This window comes from Pteropus medius, unplaced genomic scaffold, assembly GCF_902729225.1.
Source record: "Pteropus medius unplaced genomic scaffold, Ma_sr-lr_union100, whole genome shotgun sequence".
NCBI lineage: Eukaryota > Metazoa > Chordata > Mammalia > Chiroptera > Pteropodidae > Pteropus > Pteropus medius.
The window spans coordinates 90797-109443 of NW_024348530.1; the positions used below are offsets into that span (position 1 = coordinate 90797).

Genomic DNA, 18647 nt, shown 5'->3' on the forward strand with positions numbered 1-18647 from the left:
CCTCATTCAGGAAGGAAAAATTAAAGTCAAACACCCTCCAGTGGTTGTATCTAAAAACTGCATTGTTTTCTCAATGGCTTACTTATAAAAAGTCTTCCTATGCACCATTAAGCATCCAGGATCCAAGTCCCTGCTCAGTTTGATGGCTGTATAATCTCAAAAAATTAAAATGATTTCTATGGATTATAAAATTTCTGCCAATCCTGATGACATCTTTTTGGGTATTTTTATGTTAAGTTCTTTTAATGCCAAGGTATACTAAGTGACAATATAGTGTGTTATAGTCCTCAACTAAAACCTTGTAGTTTTGCGCTAGGAAATATGTCTTGTATAAGCTTCACACACCATGGTCAAGAAGGATGTTCAAACTTGTCTATATACACCAAAACAAATAATTTTAATCAATTTAGCCAAACAAATAGCTGACTCAATGATATGTAAAATATTCTACCACTTGTCTGGCTAAATTGACACAGCAGGTTGATTCAAACGACCTCTCAAGTCATTAAAATAGACTCTCTGGGAGCACTAAGACAGCACAAATTTGAGATGCATGTCTCTCGCCCTCATGTTATCCGCGACTCATTCTCACCCCTGCGCAAATAACTGCTTCTTTGCACAATAAATATCATCTACAGAATCTGAGGTAAAGTGGGTCTCCTGTGTTCCATATTGCTCTATTTCCATTTCTAATGAGTACAATGGTGAATCACTGTTTTCCAGTTCAGAATAAAGATAGTGTTGAAATGTTCAGACAGAAAGACTGCCATTTTTAGTCACTTGGGGGGCTAGATAAATACTGGCTATTGTGGGGCTAGTGATTTCAAAATGCAAGAAGGTAGAATGAGCAGTACCACACTGATTTCTATTGAAGATGACTTGACTTTGAATATAAATTCTACTTTGGTAATGATATTAGTTTAATACAATTTAGGCTATTGTCACTCTAAAGTAGACTTCACAGAATTTCTATATTTAACAATTTGCTTTTGGCAAAAAATACAAAAAGTACATTAGAATCTAATGAATCAAGCCAAAAAATAGTAAAGAAGTATTTTAAAATTTTCATCAATGATTGATCAATCCCTTGTAGGTATTTTTCAAATATCTGAAAAAGTAAAAGCAATATACTCATTAGCTTGTTTTAAAGACTGACATTATTCCTATGAATTATTTACAATTTTTTTTTCATTAAGCATAAAGTCCCTTATTTTTCACATTCACCTTACTAAAAAAAAATGTTCAAATACTGTCATGAAAAAATTTAACCACTTACTAATAGTTCATTGTCATTATCTCCTCTTGTCTTAAATCAACATTGTTCAAACAAAATCAACAAGCATTATAAAGTATCCAATGAGTTTAAGTATTCTACTAGATGATGACAGAGGTGTGAGAATAAATGAGATTGAGTCTCTGACCTCATGGAGGTTACAATCTTGCTGACTAGACAAGACATAAATATATGGAAAACTATATAAAATAATAACATAATACAAAACATCACGAGAGTACAAAATTTAGAGTCAAATTATTACACACCATGAACTCCAGGACTAGAGAAATTATTATGGCCTTTTCACAGAGACAGTTTATAAAGAAGGATAAAAAGAATTTGCAAAGGTATAAAAGACTAACATGAACAAAAGCATTGCAAGGACACGCAATGTACATAAAAGCCACAGTTTGCTTAGAGTGGAAAGTATGAGTAGGGGAAAAGGTAGGAAATAAATTTGGGTGATAAATCTGAGCTGGCATTAGACTGTAGAAATATTTAGCTAAGAGTTATGGATTTTATCCTATATGAAATGGTGAACAATTTAAAATTGTTGATTAGGGCAATGACATATTTAAGGAGGCATACATATTAATGGGACTAGATGGATGAGAGGAAAAATAGGTAAGGCAGAGAGTAATCCACATTGCAGGAATGTGGTAATTAGAATCTATACTAGAATAGCAAAAGTGAGAATGGAAAAGCTTCAATGGACACTGGATTTGGGAGAGCAATACAGATGAATAAAAAATGATTCTGAGGTTTCAGCATGTTCCTTGAAGCTTGATCAATATAGAAGTGGTATGTCAAGTCATGAAAATGAAGAAAATTACAGATATAAAAGAATATAGAACCATGGGAGAAGATTGGGGAATTCTTACATTTGTGGTGCAGGAAATTAATGGACCAATAGATACTGTCTTCTTTATTTCTTTCTGTGCATGTGTAAATATGCATAATCACATGCACACACAAACATACCTAGATACATATGCACACTTAGAAAAGAGATGAACAATCAAAACTCAGTTGTTTGAATTTGTCTCTTGTCAGTTTAGTGACCATAATGGACAGCTGATAATTTGAAAAAATGTTATTGAGGAATAGCCTGATCTAATGAAGTGAGAACCAGAGTTGTAAACAGATCTAGGTTCTAATCTCAGCGCTATCACTTGCCAGCTGTCTGGTCTTGGACTTCTTTGAAGCCTTATTTCTTCATCTGTAAGAGGATAATAGTATCAATTCTCTCTCCACATAGGGTTATTGTAAAGATAACATGAAATGATGTATGTGAAAATATTTTATACACTGTGATGTATTGAAAATATAAGATTTTTTAATTTTGTTATTATTTCATTTTGTGTATAAATGACCATATTCTGATTTGTGGTCACAGTTCAATCTCTCTCTCTCAAGGATATTAACATAAACTCACATGCAAGTTAATCTAGCACTTTTATTTTCCCTTCATGCCATTTTAAGCTCTTTGATGGCAGGAACCATATCTTAGGGTTTTCTGTATTCCTGTTACACATTACCCTGTACAACACTTGAACATCAACAGGAACAAAGTATATACTTTTACTTGAATCCAAATTTATTCTAAAAGTTCAAATATAGCATTCAATATGTAGCATAATTTAAAAGCAGCATTCAAGCCCACAAAGTCCAGAACTTCTTAAAAATAATTTAAATACACAGTGAAAGTGCTGTTCCCAGTGGCCTCACATTCCTTTGTAGGTGGATTTTTCTATAAATCTGAAAACGAGTAACAAAGCATAAATTCAGAGTTATTAGGACAATGATTATAGGTATAAGTAGAAGCAAAATGATAGAAAAACCAGCTTTGGAACTGAAATGCTTTGAAAAGACTTTAAATGACTTATACAGATTACTTTTTAAGGATCATCATTTTCTCAGAATGCAAAGGCAATAGAATTTAAAAAACTACCATTAAAGCACAATTTTAAAACCATGCCTGTACTATAAGTAAGAGTACCTTTTTAAAAATGTGGATATATAAAATAGCCAGAACATAGGCATTGGAGAGAAATTTGAATTTAATAAAATCTGTAAGAAACATCTAAATACTTAGCTTTGATGCTTGAAGCCTCAATATAACTTCCTAAAAATAACCAAACTTTTTAAATTCAGAACTTGAAAGTACTTACTTCCACTTGGAATCAGGTCTCTTTCTGGGATGAAGAGTTTATATCCATAGTGTTTTTCCAGGACATCTGGCAGTATTTCAAGAGCAAACTGCTCTTCTTCAGGATCATCACAGTCTAAAGTATCTTGGTCCACTTTTGTATAAGAGAGATAGGCATCATATTCCTTGTTGTCTTCAATATTAAGAATAACAAAAGGGTTATACATATTATGCACTAAATATCTATAACCATTAACAAGCTTGAATAAGCATTCTAATTAGTGACTGCTGTTAATTGGAAAAAATAAATCATATGCCATGTTATAAGAAATCTAATACATCTCAACATAACCTAGTCATATGATATGACCCGAAACTTTTATGCAATGAGCGATATTCAGGAAAGAATAAAAGAGAGAATTATTATCTATGACTTTTGGTGACTATACATATTTGTGATATTCAGTGATGTGTGAATGATTAGCTCAGTGTGTTTGAATGCAAGACTAAATAGTCCAAAGTCATGGATTTGAACTTTTTCTGTGCCAGTTGGCTTGGCTCCGCTACTTGGTCACAGACTACACCTACTTTGCACAAATGTGTAGAAGAGATCCAAGAGGGGCTGAGCCCTACAGTGTGGCAGATCTAAATAATCCAGCCTCACTCCTGGAGACACTACTCACAGTACATGCCATACTTCCAGTTGGTTAGTGTCATCATGTTCATATACAAAATCAGTTCATTACCAAATATTAAAGATAGCAGCTGAGTCTTATACAAGTACATTCCTTGTTATTCTTGTTCAATTCATAGCCAACTAATTTGACACGAGCTTCCAAAAGGAGACTTTGTTTCAAAATGTACATGTTTCCAGTATTGGCAAACTAGGTTTCCCTTCACACACATTTAGTCAGAGAGTTAACTGTGCTTTGAGAATGTATTTTTTCCTTCTTTGCTGTATTGGCCCAGAGCCAACCTCTCTTTCTCTTTATATATATACACACACAATTTTTTTCTTGAAAAATACTAATGAATACAGTTACTCAAAGTATTAGTCCTCATTGGTTTTATAAGGGCCACACTGGAAAAGTTATAGTGGTTTTCAAAATTCCCTTACTTACAGAAAATTATTTTTTAAAGTTAATGTAATTAGCATAGACTCATAGAACTTTTAGTGTTTTTGAATCTAGATACTTGCAAATAATAATTTTAAAAGACAGGGAAACATTTCAGGATTTGTTTCTAAAATACATAAATTATTTTCCATTAAAACAGACCTAATTAGAATATAGTTAAAACCTGACCAAAATGTAATTTACAGAATGAAGCAGACACTTATTTACCCATACCATTAATGATTTGGCTCTACCTGCTGAAGGAGGAACAAATAAGTCTATAAAGAGACGAAAATACTCTATGGTAGGAGTAAGTGGGACCCTCTGACTATCTAGAGATATCTGAGGCAGGATTATGTTTTTTTCTAATTCTAGTAAGATTGAAGACTTCACTACCCTCACATAAAAGGAATTCTGGTTATTTATGTTAAGATGGTGCCTGAAGCCAGGAGCTTCACGTTAGTATGCCCTCTGGCTGGGACTTCCATAAACCTCAGTTGGGTTACTTGATTGCCTAGAAGCAGATGTACATGAAGGACTGCCTTGAATAGTTGAGATCATTTGGTTTACAAATGTGGCTCATTCTGCTGTTATGCATAAAACACCACTTGGAAGCGAGAATGTTCATATGAAATGCTAATGTAAGAACATCCCGGTAATCCTAGCATCTCTGCCCCTGTTCATATCAAGCTCAGGATGCACCTGCAGGCCCTTGACTTTCTCCAGCTATTATTAATCACCTGGGACTTAGGGCTGCAATGATACACAGCTAGAAGAATAAAATAGGCCAAAGGACAAACAGCTCTATTTCTATGAACAGAGTGTATTTCATTGTTCCTGGTGGATGAAATTGCTGCCTCAAACTCTGTAGTGTCAGACCTGACCCTTTTTGTCCCTCTGACTTTGAAAACTTTCCTATCTCACAAACCTCCCTAAATTAAACTACTTATTAATTCATTCAATCATGATTTTTGAACATCTACTATGAGCCAGCCATCTGCAAGGACTACCTGACTCTTTAATCTGACCAGGCCTTCTAGATTCTTGCCCCAATGCTTGTCCCGACTATAACTATTGGCCCTCCAACCTTGTTTAAACTCATATAATCCTGGTCCTATCCTTACTTGCTTTGCCTATATTTTAACACAGGTGATGCTACAAAGACTCTTTTAGAAGAAAATAATGTTACATTTCCATATCTCAAATCAAGTTATGACAAAGAACGTTGATGTCTTTGATACGTGTTAACACCCAATATGTCTAGATAATAAAATTTACCAAACATTCTGAAAGCACATCTTTCTTTGGAAAATGTTTGCTTCTGGCTTTAGTCATGCCCCTTTAAGATAAACTAAAGGTGAAGAGCTTATGGTGGCTGACCAAATCCGGAAGAGAGCTCTAAAAGCTACCATGTCAGATGTCCCAGAAGCTCTAGGATGCCAGCAAGTGAGCAAGCAGTGACGCAGATGCCAGTTTAAAAAATGTACTTCACCCTTATGTAGATAGCCAAGAAAACCTCATGAATGGCCACAGCTGTTGCTCACAAAGAGCAAGATGGATAGAGAAAAATCAACAACATGATGAAAATAAGGTTAACAGCAAGGCCTGAAAATTGTTTTAAAATTGAATAGCAATTCAGCAACACCACTTTGCTAGGCAAAGCTAATGAGCCTTCCTCTGTGTTAAATCATGCAAAGTTCATCTGAGGAACCAGAAAATAGAGCATAATGCAGACAGAGCATTATGAATAAGAGAGCTCAAGCAGTGGTCACCATAGGTTTGGTGTTTCTGATGAAAAGAAAAGTTATGAGGAAAGAAACCAAACTGTCTGTGGAAGAATTTTCCTGTTGTCATACCTGTACTTCCTTGTTTTAAAATCTCATTTTAATCTTGTTCATCAGGAAGCCATTCCTGTGTACAACCCAATTCTACTGCTGTTATGCTAAACACAGTGCTAAATCCTTAGCTTCCAAAGTGCAAAGAGTGGGCAATTTTGTTGATATATTATGTACTTAGTACCTACTTTAGTACCTGCATGTGTGTGTGTGTGTGTGTGTGTGCGCGCGCGCGTGTGTGTAATGCTGATCCAGATGAAGAATATAAATAAATACATCATTCATAATGCCTGCCACATAGTAGACACTTAATAAATATTTAATGACTGAATAATTAAAAGGTCAAATAAATAGAGCAATTGTTGTTTGATAGATTGAAATGAAATGGATTATATTTTAAAATGGCTAAAAAGTCAGTTTGTTGGATAGGTTTGATTTTATAAAAACTAAGAAACTTTTATTTCAAGCAAAATTAAGCATTTTTTCATATTTTTATTTTCTCTTTTTTATGACATGACATATCTGTACACGTCTTTTTGTCCATTTATAGATTGGAGTCTTAGTGTTTTTTAGATTGGTTCATCTATTTCTTTATATAGAAATACAAATAAAAATAACAAAAGTAAAAATAAAGGAGGCCTTTTTTATGAACTTTCAGTAAATGCTACTATAGATATAAATCAAATAGAGAACATGAATAAAATGTATATGGGTAAAGCTAAGTTTTGTTTATGAGATGCCAAAATATTTAAATAAAGAAGTGAAAAATTCTGTAGGTTATCAAATTGATTTTTGGCATCATGAAACCAAATATTTCTAAAAGGGTTTTAATATTCATTTATTCATCCCCACTATATATCTGCTGAATTTTTAGTATTCTATTCAGCTAGCACAGAGATTGTGTATTTAAAATGCAAAGTTCCATGTAGGAATGTAAAATATTTTAACTCTTCTTCCTAATGAATACCTTTGAAGTCCTTCCCCCAAACTACATTGTATTTTTTCCCTTAAAACAATTGGTTTGGAATCAATACATACAATTCTGTAATCAAAATGTTCTACCTTACCTTTGATCTTTGACCACAGAGACCACAAAGGAGATAAAGGTGCAAAATGGAATAGTTGATCATTAAAATATTAGCATGACTTTAGTCTTACAAACATGTACTACAACTGATCAGTTAGTCTGAATTATTGGGTATGAGTAATTAAAGTAATAATTATTGTAGATTAACTTAATAACTTGTGTCATCTCTTACAGAGAGTATTAACAAATCAGTTATAACCATGACTCAAAACAAATGAATCACAGGAGCCTCCTTTTCATGTTCTTTCATATAGACAATGCATCTTTTACATTCCCAATAGGATACTTTAGCCACTTTTCGGCATTGGGAACCAGTGACATTTTCTTCAGTAGCATATTTTATCTAGTTGTTTTATGTGCACAGGTAAGAAGTCAGGATTTTCCAATATTAACTGATGAATATAAAAACTGAGGGTAATTGACCAAATTTATATATATATATATATATATATATATAACACAACAAATATATATATATATTATATATATAACAACATTTTATATATATAATGTTGTTGGAGCATATAATTATGGTCAGAACAGGCCCTAATTTCTCATTCTGAAGATATGTGTGAACAAGGGCATATAATACTTTTAAATGGGCTGCTATAATAGTTGGGTAAATACACTGCTTTGATAATGAGCATGCACATGTACTCATCAAACAGCATTTCTCTAATTTACTGTGAAAACATGAAAGTCAATTAAAAACTATTCATACCATTGTTTACATAACAGAAACGATAACACTATAATTAAAAATTTCTCAAAAATTTTGATGTTACAGTCACTACTCTGCCCTTCTTCTATCACTATAAAAATAAAACAAAATAATAACCCTATCTATTTGGAGGTAAGACCATAATCTCAAAAAACAAAACAAAACCAAAACAAATGAAAATTCTATAATTTCAATACAATAAAAACTAAGAATTAAATCTGCATTTTTAAAGTAATGACTTACAGTTGGACTTCTTTTTTATCTTGGCTTACCTAAGGCATTCCACATACATGTTTTCAGTAGTTTGTGGTGAGGATTTTATGCAAAAGAGTGACATGTCATGATTTCTTGTTGGTATTGATTGGAAATATGGATTTGTTCTTTTGAAAAAATTAAATAATTTTTGAATGTTCAAAGAAACAAGGCTCAACACAATGCTTTCTTGATATTTCATTTATAAGATTTCCAAAGGCCATAAATGGCAAACAGAAAAAAAATAAGTCACATTCTGAATTTCTATCCCTTGAGGTCACCTTTGAGAATGGTGTTACAATCATTCAAAATATGTAGAACAAATATACTATGAGATTTAAAAAGAGTGTCTCCATAAATTTTAATCATTTTCTTGGTGATATGCTTGTCATTTCAATGTCAAAAATGGGTAAAAATGTTCTATACCCAAATTTGAATTTTGTAGAGAAAAAATAGAATTGATTCTTAATTTGTTTCTAAGTAACGCCCATATATCCTTTACCTAGATTAATTTGTCGTTAAAATAAATATCTTCTCTCCGTTGCTTCTTTCTTGATAGACAAGTAAAATTTTTCTGAAATATTTGAGAGTAAGTTGCATTAGTCATAGCCCTTTAAGTCTAAATGTCTTACCACGTATCCCCTAAGCACAGGATATTCTCCTACATAATCATAAATTCATGAATTCAGTTTGAACAACTACTTACCATCAGTAGTTTCATCAACTCCAAAGTGCTGTCGGTAGAAGAGCATCAATTCAATGTTGTAGTATTTGTAGATGACCATGAGCAGTACAAGGAGGAGGAAGATTGCTCCCAGGCCTCCTGCAAGTTCGATTTTATAGATTAAATCTAGAATTAAAACAAAACAAAACAAAACAAAACCAGAATAAACAGGAAAATGTAAATAAGCAACTCTCAGAATCTGTCAATTCTAGTCTGTAAGATTTACAATCCATTCTGTTTTTTTTTCCCCAGAAGATTCTTGCTTAATGCAGTGAGTAGCTTTGTTCTTGATACGTTGCATAAATCAAATGTTTGTATAATTCACTCCTTTCTAAAGATCTGAGTAATTTTACTATTGAAAATGGTGTCTATATGAAAAGGAATAGTTTTGTTTTGAACACACCTAGATCTCACATATATACTTCTGATTTAAGTGTATTTCAGCGAACTATTTGAGCTGCCTTTTTCTGGGTTCGGGGCCAATATTTAGTTGTTTCTGTTGAATTATCTTATTGGCTTAGCAAGATTACCATCTAGTACTTTTCAGGCCACAAGATAACAGTTTCAACTATTTTACTATCTATTTTCTAAGTAGTCCTTTAGTGCAAAAATTGTTGGTCCAGATTTATAGATCAAGAATCTGAGACTCAGTAGTTTAATTCAATTACTCAAAGTCATGCACTTAATAAGTGGCCGAGATAGGACTTGAGCCCAGATAGTCTAACTCTTTTTAAAATTTTTATTTTATTTTTATTTTTAATATATTAAAAAATTCAATTATAGTTGACCTGCAATATTTTATTAGTTTCAAGTGTACAGCATAGTGATTAGACATTTATATATCTTACGAAGCGACCACTCCAATATAGTACCCATCTGACAACATACATAGTTATTAAAATATTATTGCTAACATTCCCTATGCTACACGTTACATGCCTATGACTATTTTGTAACTATCAACTTGTACTTCTTAATCCCTTCATCTTTTCACCCATGCTCCCAATTCTCTTCCCATGTGGCACCATTAAAATATTCTCTGTATCTATGAATTTGTTCCAATTTTGTTTGTTTGTTTATTTTGTGCTTCACATTCCACATGTAAGTGAAATCACATGGCATCTGTCTTTCTCTGTTTGACTTACTCCATTCAGCACAATACTCTCTAGGTCTGTCCATGTTGTTGCAGATGACAAGTGTCATTTTTTTTTAATGGCTGAGATATATCCCATTGTATTTATGTACCACCTCTTGTTTATCCATTTATCTATTGATGGACATCCAAGTTTCCTTCAAATCTTGGCTATTGTAAATAATACTGCAATGAACATATGGAATCACACTTCCCTTCGAAGAAGTGTTTTGAGTTTCTTCAGATAAATAATCAGAGATGGGATAACTGGGTCCTTCTTTGTCTATTGTTGTGCCTTTGTTTTAAAGTCTATTTTGTCTGTTATAGGTATTGCAAACCCAGTTTTCTTTTTTTGTTTCCATTTTCATGAAACATCTTTTTCCATCCCTTTACTTTCAGCCTGTGTGAGTCTTTTAATCTTGTAGGCAGCATATATAAGGATGTTGTGTTCTTATCCATTCAGTCACTCTATCTTTTGATTGGAATATTAATCCATTTACATTTAAAGTAATTATTGATAGATATGAAGTTATTGGCAATTCGTTAATAATATTTTCTTTTAAAGCCTACAGCACCTGGTATTGCTAGGTGGTCTCCTATCCATAGTAATTTTTTTTGTCTTTTTTCTTCTCCTCCTCCTCCTTTATCTTCTAGAAATCCCTTTAATATTTCCTGTAATACTCGTTTAGTGGTGATGAACTCCTTGAGCATTTCCTTGTTTGCGAAGCTCTTTATATGTCTACCAATTCTAAATGATAGCTTTGCAGGACAGAATAATCTTGGTTGTAGGTCCTTGCTTTTCATCACTTTGACTATTCTGTGCCAATCCTTTCTGGCCTACAGTTTCTGTTGAGAAATTAGCTGACAGTCTTATGGGAGTTCCCTTGTAGGTAACTAACTGCTTTTCTCTTGGTGCTTTTAAGATACTCTCTTTGTCTTTAATTTTTGGCATTTTAATGATGATGTGTCTTCGTATGGGCCTCTTTGGGTTCACCTTGTTTGGGATTCCCTGAGCTTCCTGGGCCTTGTATGTCCATTTTCTTTACCAGAGTAAGGGAATTTTCTGTCATTTTTTTATTCAAATAGGTTTCAATTCCTTGTTCTCTCTCTTCTTCTTCTTTTGATGTGGATGTTGGTATGATTGGTGTTTTCCGAGAGGCCCCTTAAAATGTCATCATTTTTCAGACTCTTTTTTCTTTTTGCTGTTCTGATTGGATGTTTCCTGCCACCTTCTCTTCCAAATCACTGTTTTGAGTTTCTGCTTCATCTAATCTACTGTTGATTTCCTCTAAGGTATTCTCTATTTTAGTTATTGTATTCTTCATTTCTGACTGGTTTTTCTTTATGCTTTATATATCCATTTTTATGTTTCCTATTTTTTTGTTGAAGTTCTCACTGAGATCATTGAGCAGCCTTATAACAAGTGTTTTGAATTCTGCATCTGGTAGATATCTTGTCTCCATTTTGTTGAGTTCTTTTTCTGGAGTTTTGTTCTGTTCTTTCATTTGGGACATGTTTCTTTGTCTCTTCATTTTGGCTCCTTCCCTGTGTTTGTTTCTATGTATTAGGTAGCGATCCTATGTTTCCTGGTGTTAGTGAAGTGGCCTTATGTAATAGGTTTCTGTGGCAATCTTCCCTGGTCACTTGAGCCAGGTGCTCCAAGTGTGTCCCTTATATGGGTCGTGCATGCCCTTCTGTTGTACCCTTAGTTGCTGTTTGCACATCAGTGGAGGGTTTTGACCCTAGGGCTGATTTGCTGTGAGCAATGGCCATAGAGGGGCTTACCATATGAAGCAGGATTGACTTTAGCAGGGCTCTGGTGTCAGCCCAGTCTGCCCTTTGAGTGTGTCATTTGTAGAGTTTTTTGGGTGGTGCTCTGGTGTGGTCTGAAACAAGTCACAAGATGTATTGGTTTTTGGGCTCTTCGGAGGGGATCTTGTGCAGGCTAAGTTTAGCTGTTGCTTGTCTCCTGCCTTGGGCCACCTAGCATGAGCCACCAAGCAATCTTTAGATAAACACCACCCGTGCTGGGCTGAAAGGGCTTCAAGAGGCCCAGCCATGAATCTAGGCCAGCAGCTGCTAGTTTCAGGCTTGGGGCTGCTCAGAAAGAGGTACAGGGTATGCTGACGCCAGATGTTGCCTGTTTGAGTTTTACAATCCTTTGAGAGATTTTATGAAAGTTCACAGCATGAGCCAAAACAGCCATTTGTATGGAAAAGCCACTGGAATTGGCTTGGGTGGCCCCACAATTTGGGTGGGGCAGGGTCTCAGGAAATCACCAGGGAAGGGCATCCAGTGTTAGCCAGATTGATGGAGACTCAGATATGGTGCCCATCTGTGTCTGCATGCCTGGAACAAGGTGGGCTCCACAAAGAAACATTAGATTCTGTGAGCACTTCTGTCTGTGAGAAAGCTGCCCCTCTAGTCCTTGCTCTGAAACCAGACAATTCTGTTCTAACCATATGATACTGGTGCCTTTCAAGCTGCTGCCCCAGCTCTGGAGCTCAGAATGAATGAGTCCGTCAGCGAGTAAGTCCACGCACAAGCCCCTTAAGTGGAATATCTGCAATTCCAGCCACCTTCAGTCTTACTCAACCACAATATCCATTGGCCTTTATAGCCAGAAGTTGTTGGAATTTCTCTTCTCAGCACTGGAACCCTGGGCTGGAGAGCCCGGTGTGGGGTTGGGACTCCTTGCTCCTCCAGGGGCCCTCTGCAGCTAAGATATCCGACCCGATTCTCAACCGTCACACGTGGGATCAGACCATCACACGTGGGATCAGACCATTTCATGTCCCTACCCCTCATATCAGTCCCAAGGTGGCCTCTTCTGTATGTCCCCGTTTGTAGGACTTCTATTCAGCTAGACTTCAGGTGACTCTCAATGATGATTGTTCTGTAGTTTAGTTGTAATTTTTATGTGGTTGTTAGAGAAGGCAAGCAGTATTTACCTACTCTGCCATATTGACCAGAAGCCCCAAGACTGTATTTTATCACACCACAGTTTATCACAAAGCCCCAGCCTGAAAAATGACAATGGAAAACCTTCTCCCCTGTTCCTCCATAGAACTATTGGTAATGCCTCTCAAGAACACATGGATTGCAGTGAACTTTGGCTCCTCAGCCCGTCCAATTTCAAGGAAAGAAGCTAAACTACAATTCACCAGGTAGAATGAAAGGACTTAGGAGATCTCATATGCTTCATTAGAGGGTACTGAAGATCCTGCAGCTGTACCAGGGAGGAAGGAGGGGCTTCCTAAAGTCTGGAATATGAAGTAAAGTTTAGGTTTCATGGAGAGAAAAGCAATTTGGTCTTGGAAAGGAAGTGGAGTGATAGAGGAGATGGTGGTGGCTAGAGACAGCATGGCCAGTCAAGAGAGTCACTAAGTGAAAATGTAAGAATCATAAATACACATCTCTCTTTCTGAGTAAGGAGAGAGGGGTAAGGGTGCAAAAAGGAAGTGAGTGGAACTGTTACGAAGGGCAAAATATGTTAATAAGGAGCATTATGAAGGAACACATAATGAGTAGGGATTGAAATCTATCTCTGTCTTGCCTACTGCAAGAGGTGGTCATTTTGAAAATTAAGCCACAAAATTTCAGGTAAAAAAAACCTCACTACACATTAGTTTTGCCCTACTCTCTATATAGAAAGTGGATCCCCAGGAAATGCTGCCTGTCTCTATAAGGGTGGTAAGGCAGGCTTGCTTATGAAAACTCTGTGGGGCTACAATATCACAATCTTTGTTTATTTTCTCACCATCTCATATCAGTTATGCATTCTTAACAACTAGTGTTAAATTGACAGAGTAATATGATTTTTTTTTGTACTCTAAAAACTGATTTCTCTTTGATCTTAGGGCATTGATTAACTTGATTCATGTTTTCCTGCTATAAAATGTATATTTTATGTTGTAAATTTTTTGGACATTCTCTGTGTGTCTCTATGTCTCTGTCTCTCTCTGTGTCTCTCTCTGGTCAGAACAGCTTTCAACTGTTTTCAACATCACTGAGTGGGAGTTTTTCAGCAATTTCTATGTTATTTACAGAGTAAAGTTGCTATTAGGTAGATAGAAAACTTCAGCAGCAGTAACAATTTGTATTCTCAAGTAGCATACGCCTTTTTCAGCAGTAAATTTATGGAAGAAAATCATGGTGTGAAAAGTACCTTTGTGGTTTTGGGGTCCATTTTATTTAAAAAAAATTGTCTTCAAAAGCTATTACCTAATGATGGATGTTTATGTTGAAAATTGTGGACCTAGTTCTTGAGATTCAACCAATATTCTTCAATTCAGCCCCAGCAGTCACATTAAATAGAAAACATGTATCCTATAATCAGAGGTCAGAATTGCCATCACCCAGATGACACCTGGCTTTTCTTTTGTCTTTTGTCTTCAACTATCCCTTTCCGTCTCAGCAGGATCTATACTTCTAGGGTCATTTCCTGACTGAGAAGGTGAAAGTCATTTTATTTGGACTGTGTCTTGTATACACTTCACAAGAATAGCTATAGTCAGAACGGCAACCATTTATGGGATTGTAACTCTTTCTAGGCACTCAAAATACAAGTATAATTCTTTTTAACCTTCTTATTTTGAATCTAGCTATTTTTACACTTTGAATACAAAGAACACACATTATAGAATGGGACAAATAGCAGCTGAAGCCATGGGACTGGGGAGAGGAAAGGCTACAAACATTTCGAGCTTGCTCATAAGTCGTAAAGCAGGTTAGGAAATCCTACTTGAGAGTTTACTATACAGCTTGGGGATTTAGGGTGGGGCAGTAGCACTGGAAATAGAGAGCAAGAGCTAGAGTGAGAGAGAAAGATTAATTGATATGCTTCAGTTTGTTGGAAAGAGAGTATGCACAGGGAAAAATAATTGTCAGACTTTCTTTAGCATAATTTCAGAGTCATAGTTCACACATACAAAAATAGGATGAACTTACTGAAATTTTTGTTGTAGTTATTGGCAGATAGTTCCTCAGAGAGTGAGGAAGTGGTAGGTGCAGGTAGAAGATGTATAGGTAAGAGATATCTTGCTTAGAGAAAACCTGACCCTGTTAATTGAATATATTAGACATGACATTTCATTTTAAAGAAGGCATTTTCATTTTATAAAAGGAATTATGAAATGCTGCTTCTCTATAATGATCACTTAGAGCATTTTTCATATTTGACTTATAGCTCATCAGAAACTTATTGTTCCATAAAACAAGCCATACTCTTATTCCAGGTGAAAACACTGCAGCCACTGAGGCTTGGCTATGATGTGATAAAGCCTGAAATGTTCATTTCCAAAGGAAATATCTGAAGTTTTGGAAGACAAGCCAGAGCTCTCTCTGATTAAAAATGTTGGAGCAGAAACATAGGGCTTCTTGCATTTTTCAGAAAATCCACCATATTGTTGAGAGCTCCTAAGGAAAATGGAGTAAGAGAAGATAAACTTCATCCTTCTGCAAAGTGCAATAAACAACTTAACTGCTACCTAAAACAGAGAGTGCAAACAAGTATACTGTTGGGTAAAATAAAATTTTTTTAGGTGTACATGATGTTTCCAAAAAAAGTGGATATTAATATTTAAAAATCAAATGATTTTTTGTAATATTTATTTTTTACAAAATTTATTGGGGTGACATTGTATAATAAAATTATATAGATTTTGGATTGTGAAGGAAACATGGCAGAGTGAGAGACATCTCCAGATCTCTCCCCTTGAAACAACAATAAGATGAACATCTAAAAACCAATAACAACAACAAAAAAACCAAACTGCACACCAGCACGCCTGAGCATGAGATCTGCGCATAAAAACTATCACAGGTCAGCACCCTGGGTGTTGGGTGGTGGACTGGGAGAAATAAAGAAGATGCATCTCACAGCCACCAGAGCTCCTCCTGTAAGGGGATTAGGAGGGGAGAAGGTGTGGCGAGGTCCCTGAACAGCACTGCTTGAGAGAGTTTGTGAGTTCTACACAGTCAGTAGCAGGGCCCAGTCATCAGGGCAGAAAGCAGAGGAATGGACGGCAGAAAAACAAAACAAAACAAAACAAAAAACAGTTGATTTATACGGGCTGCGGTTGCAAAACATAGGCTGAGCTGTAGTCCCGAACCTCCAACCCAGAAAGCCCCTCCTCCCATGTCTCTGAGACCAAATGCTGTGGAGCTCGAGGGGAATCTGACCAAATGCTACTGAAACTGTTGCTAACACTGACAGGGACTGAACCTGAGGGTAGTGAGCATGATTAAATATCTACACAAAAATAAAGGCATTATATAAAGGCATTATTAAGGCTCTATACAAAGCATGGATCCAAGAGACTTAGACGTCACCTACTGGAAACCAAAAGAAAAGCGCCTTCTTTGCAGCAGGCTAAGGAGAGACCTTTATATAATAAATCTTCTTTCTGGAGAAAACACTTCCATTAATGCCCAGGCAAAGTAATAGTCCATTAAACACCATGAACAACCAAGATGACAAGGCATCACAGAAAGAAAGAGAAAAATCTCCAGAAAATAAGCTTACAGACATAGAAATATGCAACTTAAATGACAGAGAATTCAGGATGGTACTTCTAAAAAAACTCAGTGAGCTCCGAAATGAGTCATACCAACAATTTCAGGAATTGAAAAAACAACTAGATGAGTAGGGTAAAAAGATTGAAACCCTCAAAAAGAACCAAATAGAACTTCTGGATGAAAGAGCTGAAAAATGAAATAGCAAGCTTGGGAAATAGAGTCTACCAAATGGAGGAAAGGATTAGTGATCTCAAAGACAGGAATCTAGAAATAAATCAGAAGGAAGAAGAGAGAAACTGAATAATGAAAAATAACGAAAGAGAAATACAAGAACTAGCTGATACCATTAGGAGAGGAAACATAAGAATAATGGGATTGTCAAAGGCTAGAAAAAGTAGCAGGGACTAGAAAGCATTTTCAAATAGTTGAGGAGAATTTCCCAAATCTAAGGAATGAGCTGGAACTTGGAATTCAAGAAGTCACAGAACATGCAATTATCTCAACCTAAAAAGGCCTTCACCAAGACACATTGTATAAAAATTATAAAAAAATCAAAAATGAAGAGAATTCTCAGGGCACCCAGGGAGCAGAAAATGGTAACTTATAAAACAAAACCCATTAGATTATCATTGGACTTCTCAGCACAGACCTTACAAGCCAGAAAGAAATGGAATCAAATATTTAAACTATTAAGTGAAAGGAACTACCAGCCAAGAATAATGTATACAGCAAAGCTCTCCTTTAGATATAAAGGAGAAATAAAGACCGTTCCAGATGTAAAAAATTGACGGAATTCTCAACTACAAAGCCTGCACTACAGGAAATACTGAAAGGTGACAGCTCACCTAAAAAAAAGAAAGATGACAGAAACAAAAAACAAAAAATAAAACATAATAAGGAATAAAGTGACTATCAGGCAAATAGAAGCAGAGGAGTGCAACCCTTACTAAGAACAGGACATTATATGCTTAAATAAAAGAAGAGAATTGTTATAGCAAGTTAGTAATGAATGATCAACATACGTAAGGAGAAATTTCGACCATAATGACTGAAGAGGAGAGGATTCAAAGATCCAAATTCGCAAAGAGAAATGGAGATAAGGCACATGCAGAAGAAAATTGATGAGTGTGTGTATATATATATATATATATATATATATATATATATATATATATATTTATTTTACATATTCATAATGGTAACCACACATTGAAGATTCAGAATTGAAGTATATAACGTAAAATAAGAAGAACCAGAGGGAAAACTCACAAAAGCCAACCAAAATAAAGAAAGCAGAAACACAAGGACAAGGAAACAATGGAAACGCCAAGATACCATAAAGCAAAAGATAAAATGGCTATAAGAAGACCTCATATTTCAATAATCACCTTAAATGTAAATGGACTGAACTCACCAATAAAAAGGCATACAGTTGCAGAATGGATCAAAAACAAAACCCAACCATATGCTGCCTCTAGGAGACACGTCACAGCTCCAAAGACAAATATAGACTCAAAGTGAAAGAGTGGAAAATGATATTTCAAGCAAATGGCATTCAGAGAAAAGTGGGAGTAGTGGTACAAGCATCAGATGAAATAAACTTCAAAATAAAAAAGGAAAGAAAGATACTGAGGAACACTTCACAATGATAAAGGGAATCATGTACCAAGAGGATATAACACTTATTAATATCTATGCTTCCAATCATGGAGCCCCGAAATATGTAAAGCAATTACTAACAGAACTAAAGAGAGAAACAGACCAAAACACTATCGCAGTAGGGGAACTAAATACCCTACTGTTGGATATGGACAGATCATCCAAACAGAAAATCAAT

The 18647-nt window shown here is 35.3% G+C and overlaps 1 protein-coding gene across 1 annotated transcript in view; it reads right to left on the minus strand.

Annotated features, from left to right (window-relative positions):
- The window catches only part of IL1RAPL2 (interleukin 1 receptor accessory protein like 2), a 615492-nt gene that overhangs the window by 10549 nt on the left and 586296 nt on the right, over positions 1-18647 (minus strand). The window contains exons 8-9 of the mRNA XM_039879805.1: positions 9142-9285; positions 3448-3618 (exon numbers count right to left, since the gene is read on the minus strand). Of these exons, the coding sequence (XP_039735739.1) occupies positions 3448-3618; positions 9142-9285 (315 nt within the window). The remainder of the gene's footprint in view (positions 1-3447; positions 3619-9141; positions 9286-18647) is intronic.